This window comes from Falco naumanni, chromosome 12 (assembly GCF_017639655.2).
Source record: "Falco naumanni isolate bFalNau1 chromosome 12, bFalNau1.pat, whole genome shotgun sequence".
NCBI lineage: Eukaryota > Metazoa > Chordata > Aves > Falconiformes > Falconidae > Falco > Falco naumanni.
In genome coordinates, this window is record NC_054065.1 from 26,650,134 (window position 1) to 26,666,034 (window position 15,901).

At 45.0% G+C, this 15,901-nt stretch overlaps 1 protein-coding gene across 1 annotated transcript; it reads right to left on the reverse strand.

Moving 5' to 3' along the window:
• Positions 1-48: 48 nt before the first annotated feature.
• On the reverse strand, positions 49-15,020 carry HHIPL2 (HHIP like 2). Its single transcript, XM_040612251.1, has 9 exons — positions 14,871-15,020; positions 10,366-14,212; positions 9,932-10,028; positions 7,883-8,257; positions 6,334-6,460; positions 5,814-5,959; positions 4,494-4,575; positions 1,508-1,590; positions 49-724 (listed from the first exon to the last, which is right to left on the reverse strand). Exons 2-9 carry the CDS (start codon positions 10,747-10,749, stop codon positions 366-368), a joined length of 1,653 nt encoding a protein of 550 aa, XP_040468185.1. The 5' UTR covers positions 10,750-14,212; positions 14,871-15,020; the 3' UTR covers positions 49-365.
• Positions 15,021-15,901: the final 881 nt, after the last annotated feature.

The window sequence follows — 15,901 nt, forward strand, 5'->3', positions numbered from 1 at the left end:
CGCCATGTCCATTCCATACTCTTGGAAAAAAGACGCAAGTCCTGAAAGTTGGAGGCACTTGGATTTATTAGACAGCCATACACAGCCAAATCTTACCAGTGAATGTCCTCATAACTACTTATGTCAGAAAAAGGACATCATGGCAGGATTTGCAAAGAAAGCTCATATTAGGAGGCTGGTGCTGTTGAGGTTTAATAGAACATGCATAGAGGCTGCTAGCACTGACATTAAAGGAGGCACACCTGGGAGCACTGGCATAGCAAGTCAGCTGATTCCCTTTGATTTGGCCACTATTCAAAACATTTGTTTCACCATCTTATAAGTCACTTTTTCTGGGACATCACTGAGCTTCAAAAGTGGCTGCTTCATCTACTCTCCTCCTTCTTTCCCAGTTCTTCCTTAGCTGGTGCTGCCTTCTTTGGAAGAGGCTTCTTGGTTCTGGTTAGGTATGAGCTCTTCCTTTTTGACAAAGGTCTTGCTGGTGTAGTTCTAGAAATGTGTGCAACCTTCTCTTCCTGCTTTGGCTTGCGAGATTTAGCCTCAGCTTTGATTTTCTGCCTCTTTTTACCAGATGGAGCCGATTTCACTGTTGATGCTTTTGTTTTGGTGGGTGGGGTCTTTTTAGCTTGCTTGGAAGAAACTGGTGGGGCGGCTGCAGTGGAGGTAGAACATATTTTTGGAGGCTTGGTTGTTGAAGGTTCATTAAGCAGCTCAAGGACAGTCTCTGAGGAAAGTAATTAACATGGTTCAGCATCTCTGCTTTAAGGCAAAAGGCTAATTCAGAGATATGACTGATATAAACCCTTATCAGAGCTACAGTTAAGAAAAATAGCTGACATTCTGAAAGAAGAAATATACATATATAAACCTCTTCTATCAAAAAAGGCGTGGGTTTCTTGGAAATAAAAGTCTGCTTAATTTTAGAAATGATGAATATATATTTAAGGAAATTAAATCCAGACAGAATGTGATGAAACCTTGCACACTTCTCTGTCAGACTTAACAATATGAATTTTTCATGCCACACTAACACCTGGAAATCCCAGACAAGATAACCTCAACTTGCTAAACGCTGTTTCTAGTCAAAAATAAGCCTAGCTGCATGGGATGTAGGACAGAAAAAGGCCAGGAGAAAGGAAGGCTGACTCCCCTAGATGTATGGAGAGTGGATTATTTGACTCAAGGAGCGTGTCACAGAGCCAGAGACAGGTGCACAGAACTTCCTGGACAAAATCCAATGCCTGCATCAAAGCCACCAGTTCCCTTGTGATGCCCATCTACACTATTACTTGGCAACACTTACAAAAAAAATTATCAGAGACTGGGATTAAAAAAAAAAGCATGGCATCTAGGAGGCGACAGAAGCACACGTTAAACCTGATAACCTGACTTCAAGATTGCTCCTGCTCGGTGCTTTGGTTTTGAAGACTCCTAAAGATTTCAGTCACATGCCTGCAAGATGGTTGAATGTTTTGCTTCTCAGTAAAATTAAAGCCTAACAACTTACTTGCACGTGGAACAAATGGTATCCGTTTACTCTTTGTTTTCACAGGAACAGGCTTGTATTTACACTTCCCAGGTGGAGCTCTCCTTGAAAAACAGAAAGCCATATGCAGGTATCTGAGAGATTGTTAAGGAAGTTTACTTATTCCTGAGGCACACATTAATCCCCCGTTGTCATTTGCCTCTGCTGGAAGAGGCATGAAAGCATTTTAGGCACCTAGAGTGTGACACAGGCAGAATTTAAGAGCCTAACTCAGGGCTGCTAGCCATAAAATCCCTGTCTGAGTAACAATAGCAGCTGGAAGGTTGCAGCTTCTCTCCTATCACCCTTCTGGTCAACTTTCTGTCATCATGCAGCGTGGATGGTCTTTATCCAACACCGATAGCTGGTTTGTTTGTGTGTGGGATGCTGACCTGCCTGCATGAACTTGTAGCCCATCACTGAATTCAAGAGTGCTGATTAGGTGTGTTTAGCTATGTGTCCTGCTGCTGGAGGCACAGCACAACGCTGTTTTCTAGAAGCCTGGTGGATGCATGGAACATCCTCGTGGAAGTTTGCGTGGCCCTCAAAAGGTGCTGCTTTGGACACAAGACAGTGCTGCAGCAAGAGGGGTGAGAAAGGAAAGGAACAGGCAAAGAGGGAGGAAGCAACATCTGCAAAGAAAGTGTATACAACATGTCTCTCTCCTGCTGTTCCCTGACAGCTTCCCACAGAACAAAAGCACCTCCAAAAAAAGCACATTTTCCCTGAGGTAAAGCTGTCACATGTTAAATGACAGGAAGGGGAGGGGGCACAAAGAGCAACAGACCTGTGTTTTCTGTCACCCACCAAGGGAACTGCTGTAGGACAAGTAAGAACAGGCTCTTCCAATTTGGCATGCTTGACGGCACAACACAAAGCAAAACATGACCTAAGGCATCCCATTTTGTTGTGATTAGCATTCTCCTTCAGACAGGGGTAACAGCCCAGTGCTTCCTCCAGACAAGCAAGGATTGCCAGGGTTGTTGGCATTGCTTTTGGGGGGGGGTTGTGAGGCGTGGTGTGGGGTTTTTTTCTCTTCTCTCTCCTTACTTTTAAAGCACCTTCTAACACCTCTTCCTTCTGCTCCTGACTGAAGAGATTTGGTGCTGGTCCAGGCAGAGGCATCCAAGCCCCTCTGCTGTCTCCAAGAGCACTGATGGAGTGGCAAGCTGACGCGGGGTCATGGGGTACTGCTGCCATCAGGTTTCCTGGGAGGTTCCTAGGGAACTTTTAGTTGCCATCAGGTCAATGGCAGGGCCTTGCCAACATTCTGAAGCAGGAATTTGTGTGGCTTGGTGCCCTTGCCAGCGTGCTTGCTGAATTGCAGGCAAGGAGCAGCGAGCATCTGGGCTGGCCAGACTGGGACTGTAACCATCAGAGGAGCCACCGCTCACAGCGAGACAGAAACAGAAGAATCCCATAAACAGCATTAAAATGCAAAGGAGAAAGGAAAAACCTCCACCCAGTCAGGAGGCCAGAGTACAACCCAGGATCTGGAGGTGTCAGGACTTTCTGCTCCAGGACCAAGCAAACAGCCTCCAGAGGAGCAGTCAGTGCTTTGCACACCTTGGACAAGCTTTCAAAGAAAGCACTCAAGCCAACAGACAAGGGCAAAGCTGTGCAGAGCAGCATCTGGGCTAAGGGAACCAGAAAATGCAAGAATAAATTCCAAGGAGTCAAGGGAATTAGTGCCTGGTCCTGTTCTACAAGTGATGGATATGAAGCTCCAAAAGCACAGAGAACAGCTGGCTTCTTTCCAGAAAGCCCTTCTGAGCAGTGAAACCATTGCACTCCTGGCAGGGGCTTGCTGTACCCCACGGAGGCATCATACCATGGTGCATTAATGCACACAAGTCCTCAGGCAGGCAGCCTCCTGGAAAGGCTCCCGCAGGCTGCTTGCGAAACAGTAAACTGCATTTCTCCCTTTACAGTGGGAAAAAGGAGAGGATTTGTCATCCTGATAGTCTTCATAGCACTTTAAGGAGTGGCATAGGGACTGCAGGGCTATTTTTTGTGAAATAAAGCATGCTCAAGCTCTCAATATTTATGCTAGCTCACAAATTACTATTTTTTTAAAAGATGAAAATGTTACATTTTGGTCAGTCACAGTTAATGCAGTTCAAAAGCTTCCTGACAGACAATAAGCTGTTAAAGGCAGGAGTCCCCTCAAGTAGTTACAGCAAGTAAAAGACTCAAGTTCCTATTCCCATCACCTTGGTACAGAGTTTAACTATCTAGCTTTGAATTTAACTTCCTAAAAAAACATAATTCATTTTCTTCATTTTGTTAAGCATCTGCGATCTCAGCAACAGCACGGACACATTAGTACTGTATCTACTTTACAGGGTGATATGAAAGTCATTTAATGCTTCTTAGCAAGATCCAAAAGCTTGGGAGGGGAAGAAATGACATAAGCATGCTTATTATTGTAAAAACAGACTTTAGCAGGGATAATTGCTTAATGGGGAAAAAACATTTTGCTTGGAAAAATTTAGGTTCAGGCTCCAATTAGTATTTGAACACTGCATGAACCACCAGGTCTCACTCTTCTTTGTAAAGAAAACTAAACTGTGGACTGCGTTTTATTTATTTATATGAAAGTGCATCGCAGATATTTGATGTCATGACCCTCAAGGATGCGGACTGTCATTTTTAAAAGACCACTGCATTATACTTCAGATATGCAGCTAAGAGACATTATTTTAATCCTTTACTGCTCCAGACCTTTCAGGTATCTGAACTCTGTTTATTTCTGGGTGTGTAGACATGATGACTGAGGAATCACTTTGCTAAAACTGATTAAAGTTGCACCAAATATATGGTGGGTGAACAAAAAATGAAGACTGGATGTGGAGCTCAGCGAGGTCATGTATCAGTAGTACTTGGTATTCTTTCTACTGTGATAGCTGGAGGGTGTATGGCAATGATAGAAGAACTTGGCATGGACAAAACATCTTTAATTACTAACCTTGCAGGATCAATAAACTTGTAGAGCGATCCATGTGGTCCATAGGCACTGGGATAAGAAGCAGACATAAAATACAGCTCACCTAAATGGAAGTGAAAAAAGAAAAATGGTCTCAGGTTCAAGTGTCCAAGCTGAATCCCAGTTCTCCATTTCCCTCCCTTTCCTGGCTCTTCATTAATTCATGTGATCAGAAAAGAAACCCCCTTCAGTCGCTCCCTCAGCTGTGTCTGACTTCCAAGAAGCGGGCTTTGGTCTCACCCTGGCCTGTGCAGGGAGGCTCCCAGAACCCCAAATGATCTCTTGGTTGCAGCAGGGTTCCACACAGAACCAGCACCTCTCGATCAAGCACAGTGCCTGAGCAGGACCTTCATTACCTCATGTCAGCAGCTCTCCCAAAGTTACTTTCCTCTGTATAAATATGTAATTTTTAAACCTGTTTGTACCAAAGCAGCAGCCAGAAGCTACAAACAGAGGGGAAGAACACACAGCAAATATTTAGCCAGCTTCAGAGTCATACCAAAAAAACCCAACCAAAACCAGTAAGAACTAAATTAGCTAATCCATGGAAGACAGAACCTTCTTATCCCTGTACAGTTGCTGAGAAGAGCAACTACTCCTCGTGCATTCCCTTCAACACCTACTGGCACAATATCCAGGCAAATCATATTAGCTTGCAAAAGAGGCAAAACTGTTGTTTTTTAAATTACATGTTAACATGTCTTTTAAATTACATGATGACACCATATTGGTTTCTAGAACAACCAATAAAAGAGACATGTAACATCCATTCACTCCATATGTTGTTAGAACAGTTAAAAATTGTACCTATTTCACAAAGCCTGCATCTCCTTGCATCTTTGACAGAATAGACTAGCCAGATGTTCTAGGATCTTTTAATTACAAGCAAATCTCTTTTCTGCTGAATTGTGAAGCATCAGAGTTCAGTAAAGCACATTATGTTCTCAAAAAACTTGCAGCCACGTTTTACATTACACAGCACTTTGTCAGAAACAAAATGACAGAGAAAGGCTGAAACAAACAGGAGTTCAAACTTCTTACAGAACTTGGAGTATTCAGACTGAAAGTTCCCATGAGGATCTGTCTCCTGAGCTCTCCATCAAGCCGATCTCCGATAGCCTCCCAGGGCAGGAGACCTCTCGGAACCACATACTAACCCCACCTGCTGTGCTGAGATAGCCACAAGCCTGTTTTGCAGTGCCTGCTCTCTAGTAACATGTGAGGAGCAACGTAACTTTACACATTTGCCCTGCAATACAGAACTGACAGTACAGTTTCCAATATGGCTAGCACGATACCTACCTGCTTCATCCTCAGCAAATGAAATGATGAATTTGCTGTAAGAACTGATCATTCCAGGGAAAGCACAAGCTCTTGTGCTGCCAATGCAGATATCTTGCTTCTTCCACTTACTTGTCTTCTCATCTTCCCGCAAAGCCATAAGTCGACTACATGAAAAATAAAACCTTATGTTTTATGTTTCCATTATCAAGATTAGTTCCTGTCAAAATCATGCATCACTAAAAAAAAAAAAAAGTCAGTGGAGACCCTGACTGTTGACGGGCTTTAACGGCTGTCTTTTGGAAAAACAGACCTGAACAGAAGCAAACCTATCCTAAGGTTTCTAAATTGGAGGAAAGTTAGATTCCAACCAAAATGTTGCTATAATAGTCAAACAGAGAGCTTCATCTAATAGGCAGACACCTGAGATTCTCATTTACTGCAGCTCAAAAGGTTTTGGGTTGTTCCAAAATGCTTATTTGCCCAGGTAAGGCAAATGTGGGTACAAAATGGGAGTTGTAGAGAAAATAATTAGTCTCACCCGTTCATGAAATCACCAAAAATATAAAGGCCATTCAAATTGGGCGATTCACATCCTCTGTATACATAACCTCCAGTAACTGACTTCCCCACGTTGCGGCCATATGCAAATATGGGAAGGATGTCATCTGTTAAACACAGAGGAATAAAAAGTAAGAAAAGTTACATCCAGAGAGCATCAAAAAGCAATCGCTCAGTGACACCGATGTGCACAAAGGTTACTAGAAGGACCAGTAACCGTTGAACAAACAGTGTAGTTAAATTTCAGTCATTTGCTCCAGGACTGAGCAGACCCAGGGGCTCTGTGTAGTTGCTTATCAAGACTTAGTAATGATGAGCTTCAATAACACACAGGACCAAGACTGCCTGCATCAAGCAAGCAATGCAGAAAGGTAACAGCCTGCAGGAAGTATTATCTTACAGGTGTGTGATTGTACCAGTCATTTTAGCAGGGACCGTCTTTACAAATTCCAGTATTTTTTTTAAGAAGGTAATAAGATCAAACAATTGCAAGTTAACTCAATAGCTTCACAGGTTTGTTGACAGCCTCAGCACAGAACATGGATAAGTGTGCTACCTCCTTTTTATGTCACGAGACATGAAATAAAGGCTTTGCCTCTGTCAATGTTAAAATTGAATTCAGCCCTTTCTCAGGTTGAATATGGGATCCCACAAAATTTTAGTCTTGTCCTCATTTTTCTTCCCCTGGATCAAGTAGCTTGTCCTTAATGATGTGGATAAAAATCATAAAAGTATTCATTTAAAAAAATAAAGATTAACGGCAAAATCTAATTCAGTTTTGTCCGTTGAGACTGGGCTAGCAAAAAAACCAACCAAACAAAAAAACTTGAGTGCCATGTTGGTACCAGCATAGCAGAGGAGAAATGTTGATAACACATATTGTACACTTGCCCGCTCACACAAATGGTTCAGAAACATCTACATGAGCTTGAGACCAAGTGTTTTCTTCCAACAGCTTAAAAAACATTATAATAATACCAAGGTCTTCTGCCATGCTTTCCAGAGAGCTTTAAGATGACCACCGATATCTACTCTTTCTTCAAGGCAGCAAGTGAGTTTGTCCATCACACCCACAGTCAGACCCAGAGCACGGTTTTTGGGTGTTCTGCTGCAGCACCCTACTTGCTAGGGCGCACTGCCTGCACCACAGGATTTGTTTCAGGATCTCAGCATCAGCTTGGTCCACTCTCCTCAGCCAGAGCTCAGAGCTTCTGAAGAAAACATGGTATTGCTTTTCTACTTAAACCACAATCCATTGCCTTCCTGACTTCACTGGGAAAGCTCTGTCTGTCTGCAAAAGGCACAGGCTTTGGCCCTAAACAGCTTGTCCGGTGCAGCGTATGGCAGGGAATTCCCTGAATAAGCAGGGCAGCATTTCATACCAATGCTGCAGGGCAGGGGAGAAGGGATTTCAATTCTTAAGTAAACAATCTCCATTTAACACTGGATTATTTAGCTTCACTGGAAAAATGGTGCTATAGTCCACTAAACACATATAATAAAGAATCTTCTGCAAGAAACTTTCTTACCCAAAGAGGAATTGTGGCAAAGCTTTGTGTCATAGCATTCAAATCCTTCCTTTGCTCTCCAGCCATAGTTCCCTCCTTTAACAATGATGTCGATTTCTTCAAACCTGTTCTGCCCGACGTCCCCACAGAAGATCCTCCCTCTTCCCTTTTCCGTGACAGGGTCCCCTCTGTCAACTGCACAGCGCCACATATTCCTGACCCCATAAGCATAAACCTCAGGGCGGGCCTTGGGATCAGACACAAACAGATTATCAGGAGGGATGCGATAAGGCTTTCCATCAGGGCTTTTTCCATCCACATCAATCCTTAAGACTTTCCCCAACAAAGTACTCCTAAAGAGAACAATAGAAAAAGAAGCCCCAGCATCAGAAGCAACTGAAAACACAAAGAACACATTCAACGTGAAGGCTACAGACCTTCATTCCAAACTCAGCATAGCAAACTCTCCCCTTTGCTCACAGAAGAATCCGAGGTCTTTTGGCCATACTAAGAATAGACAAGACTTGTAAAGCCCTTTCAACTCTTGGACGGCACAGTTAAGTTTCTCACTTTTCACTGCTGCCATTTGGTTATTAAGCTGCATAGAAAGAGCTAGTTTCTGTTGCTTACGCATCCCATCTGTAAGGAAGCACTTCTCCCCCCACATCAGGAGTCCCCAGCCTGCAGAGGAGGGCCAGTTCACCCAAGCCTGGGCCTGTCCCTGCAGCCTGACCACCCCCCGGATGACAGAACCACGCAACTTTTGCCATGTTTAAGGACTTCCCAGAACGAGGAAGGGCACCATAAGGCTCTGAGTGCCATCACCAAAAGCCAAAGCTTCAGGTAAGTGTCTTTGTGTTCTCACCTTCTGGAAGGTGCAGGCATTCAACAAGACTTGGCTGGCACGTTCCTCCCCTGATGCTACTGAGTCCATTAACCATTGCTCACCCTTCCACTTTCACCAGTATACACTCGCACACCCCTGAATATGTTGAATTTCTGGTTATATCATAGTTTTCACAGAATATGGTGCTGATCTCAAGTGACTTGAAGACAAGGAGAGGTGACAGCCTGATAAGGCGTCACCAAGGAAAGGTGAGGGAGAGTAGGCAGAGCCTAACCTGTGCTGCATTTTGAATCCTGGGAAGCTCCCTCGTTCCCACCAACATGCTGCTGCAGCTGTCTCACTGCTCTGTTGTTCACAAGTCACTTGCAGTCTAAAGCTCCTCACAATTCTGTCCAGAAGTGATTACTTCATTAACACCTTTGAAAACATTTTTAACTCCTCTCCATAAGTGGGAACAGAGCCCAGCTCCCAGACCAGCAATCTGAGAATCACAAAATCCCAGAATGGTCGGGGTTGGAAGGGACCTCTGGAGATCATCTAGTCCAACCCCCTGATGAAGCAGGTTCCCCTTGAGCAGGTTGCACAGAAATCAAAAAGTAATAGTGATTTTATAGTGTTTTTTCTACCTGCAACATGTAGAAAAATCTTCCTAAGACTGATATTGGTCGTTCTGCTAGAACCTGTAACATATCTTTTACTGGTTTAGCAACTGTAGACAAACAACCCTGATGCTACTTTTTTCAGCCCTGGTGCTGAAAGAGTGTTGTTCCCCCCACCCCAAGGAGATGCCAGAACCTTGCCAGCATCCAAAAACGGGTGGAAACATTTCGGTACACAGATGGTATTCTAGGGCTAAGGAAATAGTAAGTAGAAGAGGTTTATACATTCTTAGTAAGATTAAACGTGTCTTTTGGCAGCTTCGTGTTTTGGCCAGCAGTAGATCCAGCTTTGCGTGACTAAGTTATTGAAAAGCCAGGTCAGTCCTGCCCTCTAATTACAGGGAGGCAGAGGAGCTCAGTCAGGAAAAACCATGCCTTGGGTCTTTTCTCACTGCACAATGCCTGTTTCTGTGAGCCAGGTGGATGGTGGGGAGGCAGCACTGATGAAAATGCAGTGACTGAAGCCTCGGGACCTTGCAGCAGCTGTGTGAAACCACTGCTTATTACATTTTGTTCTACTTTAACAACCACACCATTTGGAGCATCCTCAGCAGGAACACAATCAAAATGCATCCTTCATGCAGTCCAGGGATCCAGACACTTTCCCTGATAATTCCCATATCATTTGATACTCCAGAGATTGTAATCCAGCATCTAGTAGCTGCAAGCAGAAAACAAATATTGACCTGTAACTCTACCTTTCATTATGAGAAAATGAGCAGAGCAGCAGGATTCCCATCACCATCCACATTGGACAGTGCTTTCATAAATAATTATTGCTAGGCAATGTCACTGCATATTGCCAGATACCACAACGTGACGCACCTTACACAAAGCACATGTCAAGAATTAGGTACCATCACCCTGTCAGTCCACTTCCCCCTGCTCCCACACCTCTTTTCACAGCAACACAGCTTGCTATAAGAGGCTATCAGAACCTCAGCTGACTACCAATTCAGTCCCAAGTGTAGGATAAAGATACTATTTTTCTGCCTTACCTGACATAAGATATCTTTGATACACGTTCCACACAGCTTATTTTCCTGGGGACCAATATAATCCATGATGTCCCAGTATTTTGCTGCAATGGTGTTGTCTCTCTCCTGGTCACAGCAGCCAAAATCTCCATAGGCAGAGCAGAATTCCAAGTGAAAAGGGGGCTGGAAAGGTGGCCCATAATCCAGACACTGAGGATGCCCCAGCAAACTGTCTATCAGGCACAACAAGAAGAGGCAAAGAAAGACATGTGGGCAAGAAAAGGAAATTCCAGAGCTGCTGCTGCTCCTTCCAGTGCACGGCCAAAAATTCACTTCTGTCGGTGCAGGTTTCTTGAGGTCAGATGTATAGAAATTCTGGACTTCTTCATAGTATGGCTCATTCATCCTCCCTGTTTTATTAATTGCCAGCCACAGAGCTCAGCATTTACTCAGGTTTGCTTACATTCTCTCTCTCTCTCTTTTCCTCTCTGAAATTTACTACTTGGCAGGAGAGGAAACCCTCCAGCCTGTCTCTTTGGCATTTCACACGTCACATAGCTGAACCCTCCTCTCTGGACACTTCTCATGCCCCTAGAAGCACCCACAAATCTAATCCCTACATCTTAGTTTAAATTGGCTGAGAAATCCTTCACCACGAAATATGAACAACATAAAAATATGAAATATGATACCCAATCAAGAACCTGATAATCTCTCCCCATTTACAAAACACAATTGAATAACTTTCAATTTCTAACTACCGTTTTACTCAGCTCCTAAAATATACTAAACTTGGCTGTGGTTTCATAAACACCAAACAGGGGTCATAAAATACAACCAAATTAACTATTGGTACAATTTCAGGACAAAAAGTTTTACAGAGCTGTTGCTGATACCCACAAATCCAGGCATACATTCAGGGTTAAAACAAGAAGAAATTCAGAAAGTGTGAAGGAGAAAACACACATTTAAGGCACCAGCACAACCTGAAGCCAACTGTGATGTTCTGAGGTAACGTTGTACTTCAGCTAATTGATTTTAGTGGGTTTGATCCCAGCCAATGTTAAACCGATTTGAAGATGAAAGAGATTTTTGTCTACTTTCCCCTCTGGTGAAGAACGCATGAGCAAACCCTCCAGTTAGTGAAGTACAGCATCAGTTGGGTGTGCAGGTGCACCGTGTTCGTACACATCGTACTCAGTCTGTGTTTCTGAGAACGACACTTCCCTACCTCCGCTCTTCCACGAGCGGACCGAGAGCACACGTTGATCACAACCGAGCTGCTTTACCCCTACACCAAAAAGAAACATATCCTTTCACCTGCACATCGCTACTCGTATCGCGACAAACCCACACACACCCAGAGCGCTCCTCAGCGCTGTGCTGCATGCATCACAAAGCACGAGTTCAAGGTCTGCAGCACACCAAGAGCCTAACGAATGCAACTAAGAGGAGTAAGTTGTGCTTTACCTTGCAGCTGCAGGAGCCATCAGCCAGTCCCAATGCTGTTAGGAAGAGGCTTTAGCATGCACCCGCTCACTAGACATTTCCGTACAACAGAGCTCATTAGGGAGCAAGGCTTTGAGATCTGTTCTATTGCTTCTGAAACATGAATGAGGAACAAAGCAATTAAAAACAAAAAAAAGCGCAATTAGATCTCTCTCCTTCCTAGAGATCTGAGGAGAATCTATTACAGCCAACACACAGATATCCTTTGTGGTGTTTCTAGTAGCTTCCTACTTACTGCTTTACCTCTGTGGGACACAGGCAGCGGGTGGGGAAAAAGAAGCTGCTGGAAGAATCTCATATATAGGGACACCTCCACTCATCCAAAACTTTTCCCCCTCCCCTCACACATCATTTACTCCCAGGATCTATCTGTACATAGCTCATGTAGAAGCCAGTCCTAGTTTCTCAATACAACTGCCAGCATAACACAACAGCTGAGAATACTCTGTGATTATGGATCTCCTCAGCCTTTATTGGGAAACAGTTGTTTTGAAAAGCCTCTGGATTTTTAACCTTCACCTGTTTTGCTGTGGCTTTGACTCGTGGCACCGTGACTATCCAGCAGCCTGCCAACAATCCTCCTGCTTAGACCTCAATGAACTGGAAACACACCAACTACAAGATTCAGCACTGTTATGAGATAAAGCATTTTAAATCCAAGTATTTAAAACTGCTGAAGTATCAGCTTATCTCATTTATTGCTCTCATACATTGCAGACAATCACTGAAATTAAGGCATTACTTTGGTGTCCCCTGGCATTTATCTTATTTTGAAACAATAACAAACATCAAGGATAAGTGAGGATGTTTGCATACTGTTCATTTGTAACTACAGTCTATGAGCTCCCTATGCTTTTAATTCCTTTAGCATTTATGAGCTCTTTGGGGTAGCTAACATTATCTACCATTAAAGGAACTTTAATGCCTCTCTCCTTTTCCTAGGGACAGATGCAGACAAAAACCCAGAATATTTACTCATGTGCAGAACTGCACTACCTAGTTACTGGCTACTGCAGACCAGGAGGCAAGAACACTCCTGCTGCCCTCTCACAAGGGCAGAAAAGCTAGAATAGCTTCACTCACATTCAGGCAAGGAGACAACACAACCTCCCAGAGAGCTTACTGCTCACCCTACCCAAGGACTCCTTGCAGTGGGAAGTCTGGGTTTTTTGGCCAACACACCACCTCCAGACATTCTCTAAATGCAACAACACAAGACTGAGCAGAACTTTCCATTTACTATTGCAGATAAGAACTCAAATTACAGAAAACCCTGAAGAACTGCAAATTCAGTACAGAACACATCAACCCTCTGCTTCTGCAGGGACTACTCCAAGGTAAGGTATGCGCTTGTTTAGTGCTGACAACATGCTTACGCTGCTCTGAAAGCCAAGGCAAGCCCTGCCAAAGTTTCCAGAATGAGGGAGTTGCTCAGAATACAGAGAACCTGGTGGGCAAAAGGCAGGGGGTATGTATGCACAGGGTCGACATGCTTTAAAAAGCAGCTGACATTTCATTAGCTTGCTTTTCTTGAACTTTAGTAAAAACAGGAAACACGGGGAAAAAGCACAAGCAGCAGCATCAGAAACATAAACAACAAGGAAAGCAGAGGGTAAAGCTGAAGTGATTTGCAATTTTGAATCAGCATTATGTTAGGTTTTAAACTTGTTCTGCTGTTTTCAATAAGTGGGATAACAGAGGGACAACAGACACTGGGTCTGCACAAAAAACGTGGATTCCCTGAACAAGAGAGAACAAGGAGAACAGCAAAGAAAAATGTGCTATTTGTTTCATGGAAAAAAATCGTCACAGGATTTTTGCACACAGGACGAGGACAATTCACAAAAAACCCAAACCTAGAGCACGGAATTCAGAGCCAAAGTAGAATACTCCAATCCACTAGGAGTTACCGTATTTAAAATACAACACACAGGCTTGAAAATACAGTACAAACTGAATCATTTCCACAGGAAATTTCACTCAGGGCTTGTGGTCTGCAGGTTTGTCTCAGGTGTAACTACTATGGTGTCAGGAAATAACAAGCTTCTTCCAGGACATGAAAGAACAATGCTTGAGAGAGTTACGTGAAAGCTGAGACTGTGCTGCTTTTCTACTTGCTGACTGCAGCACGGTGCTTCTAGCACCAGGAAAGAACGTGATCCCTGGCAGCAATCCTGCTTCCAGAGGTGACTGGAGAAAGCTGAGAGCACAACGGATTACCAGTTTCAAAGACATCAAGCTCCTCTTTGTCCTGTCATTCCCCTTGCCTCCAGCCCAATCTCTGCTGCTTTGTTTCACGCTTCTTCCTCAACAGATGGTTTCTCAGATGCTGCAAGGCATACACATCTCCCACAGGCAGCTAAGGGGACAGAAGGGAAATTATACGGGAGCTCTCAACAAGCCCCTGCCCTAGAATTCAATTTTCATACTACTTGTGTTAGGTTACATGGTAAAAGCTTCTCTGCGTGCCCACAAAGGAACACGGAGAGACCACAGAAGGGGGAAGCCCAAATTTCTGGGGGATCAGGCCCAGCCAGCCCGGGGTTAGGCCAGGCAGGTCCCTGACAGACCTGACCTGCTCCTGTGGCATGATGACCTGCCCGGCGGGGGCAGGGAGGCTGCGGGCATGCACAAGCAGGGCAGGAAGCGCATGGAGCCACATCCCACTGGCACCGGGCACAGGGGTGTCCCCAGGGCTCACTGGCTGCCCCCGCCGTGCCCGGGGGGCTGCGAAGGCCAGCAGGACGTGGCTAGTGTCAGAGCCAGCGTGGCCAGCAGGCCCGGGGCAGCGGTCGTGCCCCCACGCCCGGCACCGGTGCGGCCGCCCCTCGAATGCTGGGCTCGGTGCTGGGCCCCTCACGGCCAGAGGGACGCTGAGGGGCTGGAGCGTGGCCAGAGCCGGGCAGGGGCTGGGGCAGGGGCTGGGGCACAATCCTGTGGGGAGCGGCGGGGGGAGCTGGGGGTGCTCAGCCTGGAGAGGAGGGGGCTCGGGGGGGCCGATGGCTCTCCACAGCTACCTGACACGAGAGGCTGTAGCGAGGCGGGGGTCAGTCTCCTCTCCCAGATAACAGGCTACAGGACAAGAGGGAACGGCCTCAAGTTGCGCCGGGGAGGCGTAGGTTGGATATTAGGAAAAATTTCTTCATCCAAAGGGTGGTCAGGCATTGGAACAGGCTGCCCAGGGACACGGTAGAACTGCCACCCCTGGAAGTGTTCAAAAAACATGTTTTAGTGGTGGACTTGGCAGTCCTGGATTAACAGTTAGTCTTTATGATCTTAAAGGTCTTTTCCACCCTAAATGATTCTATGATCCTACAATACCCTGCTGGGATGCTCCCAGGCCCACACAGGAGTCACCAGCCCATCCCAGGCCCACCCTTGCAAGCCCAGAGGAGCAGGGGGCACAGCGGCAGGCAGGAAGCCCAGGGAAGGGCCCCCCTGGCTGCCTGCCTGCCGGGGCTGTCCCAACACAGCTTTAGCCCCACTGCCCTGGCATGAAACCCATCAAGATAGTCACTGGGAGCAACAATCTGGATCACCTTTCAGACTAAGAGGTTCTGCTTCCCAGGGCTGTGGGATACCTTATGGGATGCTGAAGAAGAACATTTTGAAACTTCACAATCTAAACTAAATTAGTCAAAACCCAGTTGAAAATCTCCAACAACAACAAAAAAAACCCCCTGACTATTACAGAACGAGGCAGCAGCATTCTTCAGGAATCAGAACTAAACCAGCACACAGGTCAGGAATTACAAACAACTGTGGGGGTGGGTTTTGGTAAAACATACAATTAGCTCACTTGATATTTAAGACACGTTGTCTTAAGGCACATTTCATAAAACCCATACTGACCCAGACCAAATTCCCAGATAAGCACTCAGCTTTTAAAAGCACAGCTGTACTTATCCATATACTACTATGCTGTTAGACATCTATTTCATTTCCAGAGGCAGTTCAAGCAGTTCATCCACTAGAGTTCTACAGACCTGCCACTTAAACAGTAGTAGTATTTGGAAACCATTTTGTTGCTTTCAAGCAAACTGGAATG

What these genes read in the sequence shown, in the direction of transcription:
- HHIPL2 (XM_040612251.1), bottom strand. Translation starts at nt 10,749, where the DNA reads ATGAATGAGCCATACTATGAAGAAGTCCAGAATTTCTATACATCTGAC. An exon ending in CTGCATGAAGGATGCATTTT is followed by an intron (nt 8,258 to 9,931) that starts GATTGTGTTCCT and finishes TTGTGTTTTCAG; the next exon opens with TTGCTTCTGATGCTGGGGCT. An exon ending in ACCATTTGTTCCACGTGCAA is followed by an intron (nt 725 to 1,507) that starts GTAAGTTGTTAG and finishes TACTTTCCTCAG; the next exon opens with AGACTGTCCTTGAGCTGCTT.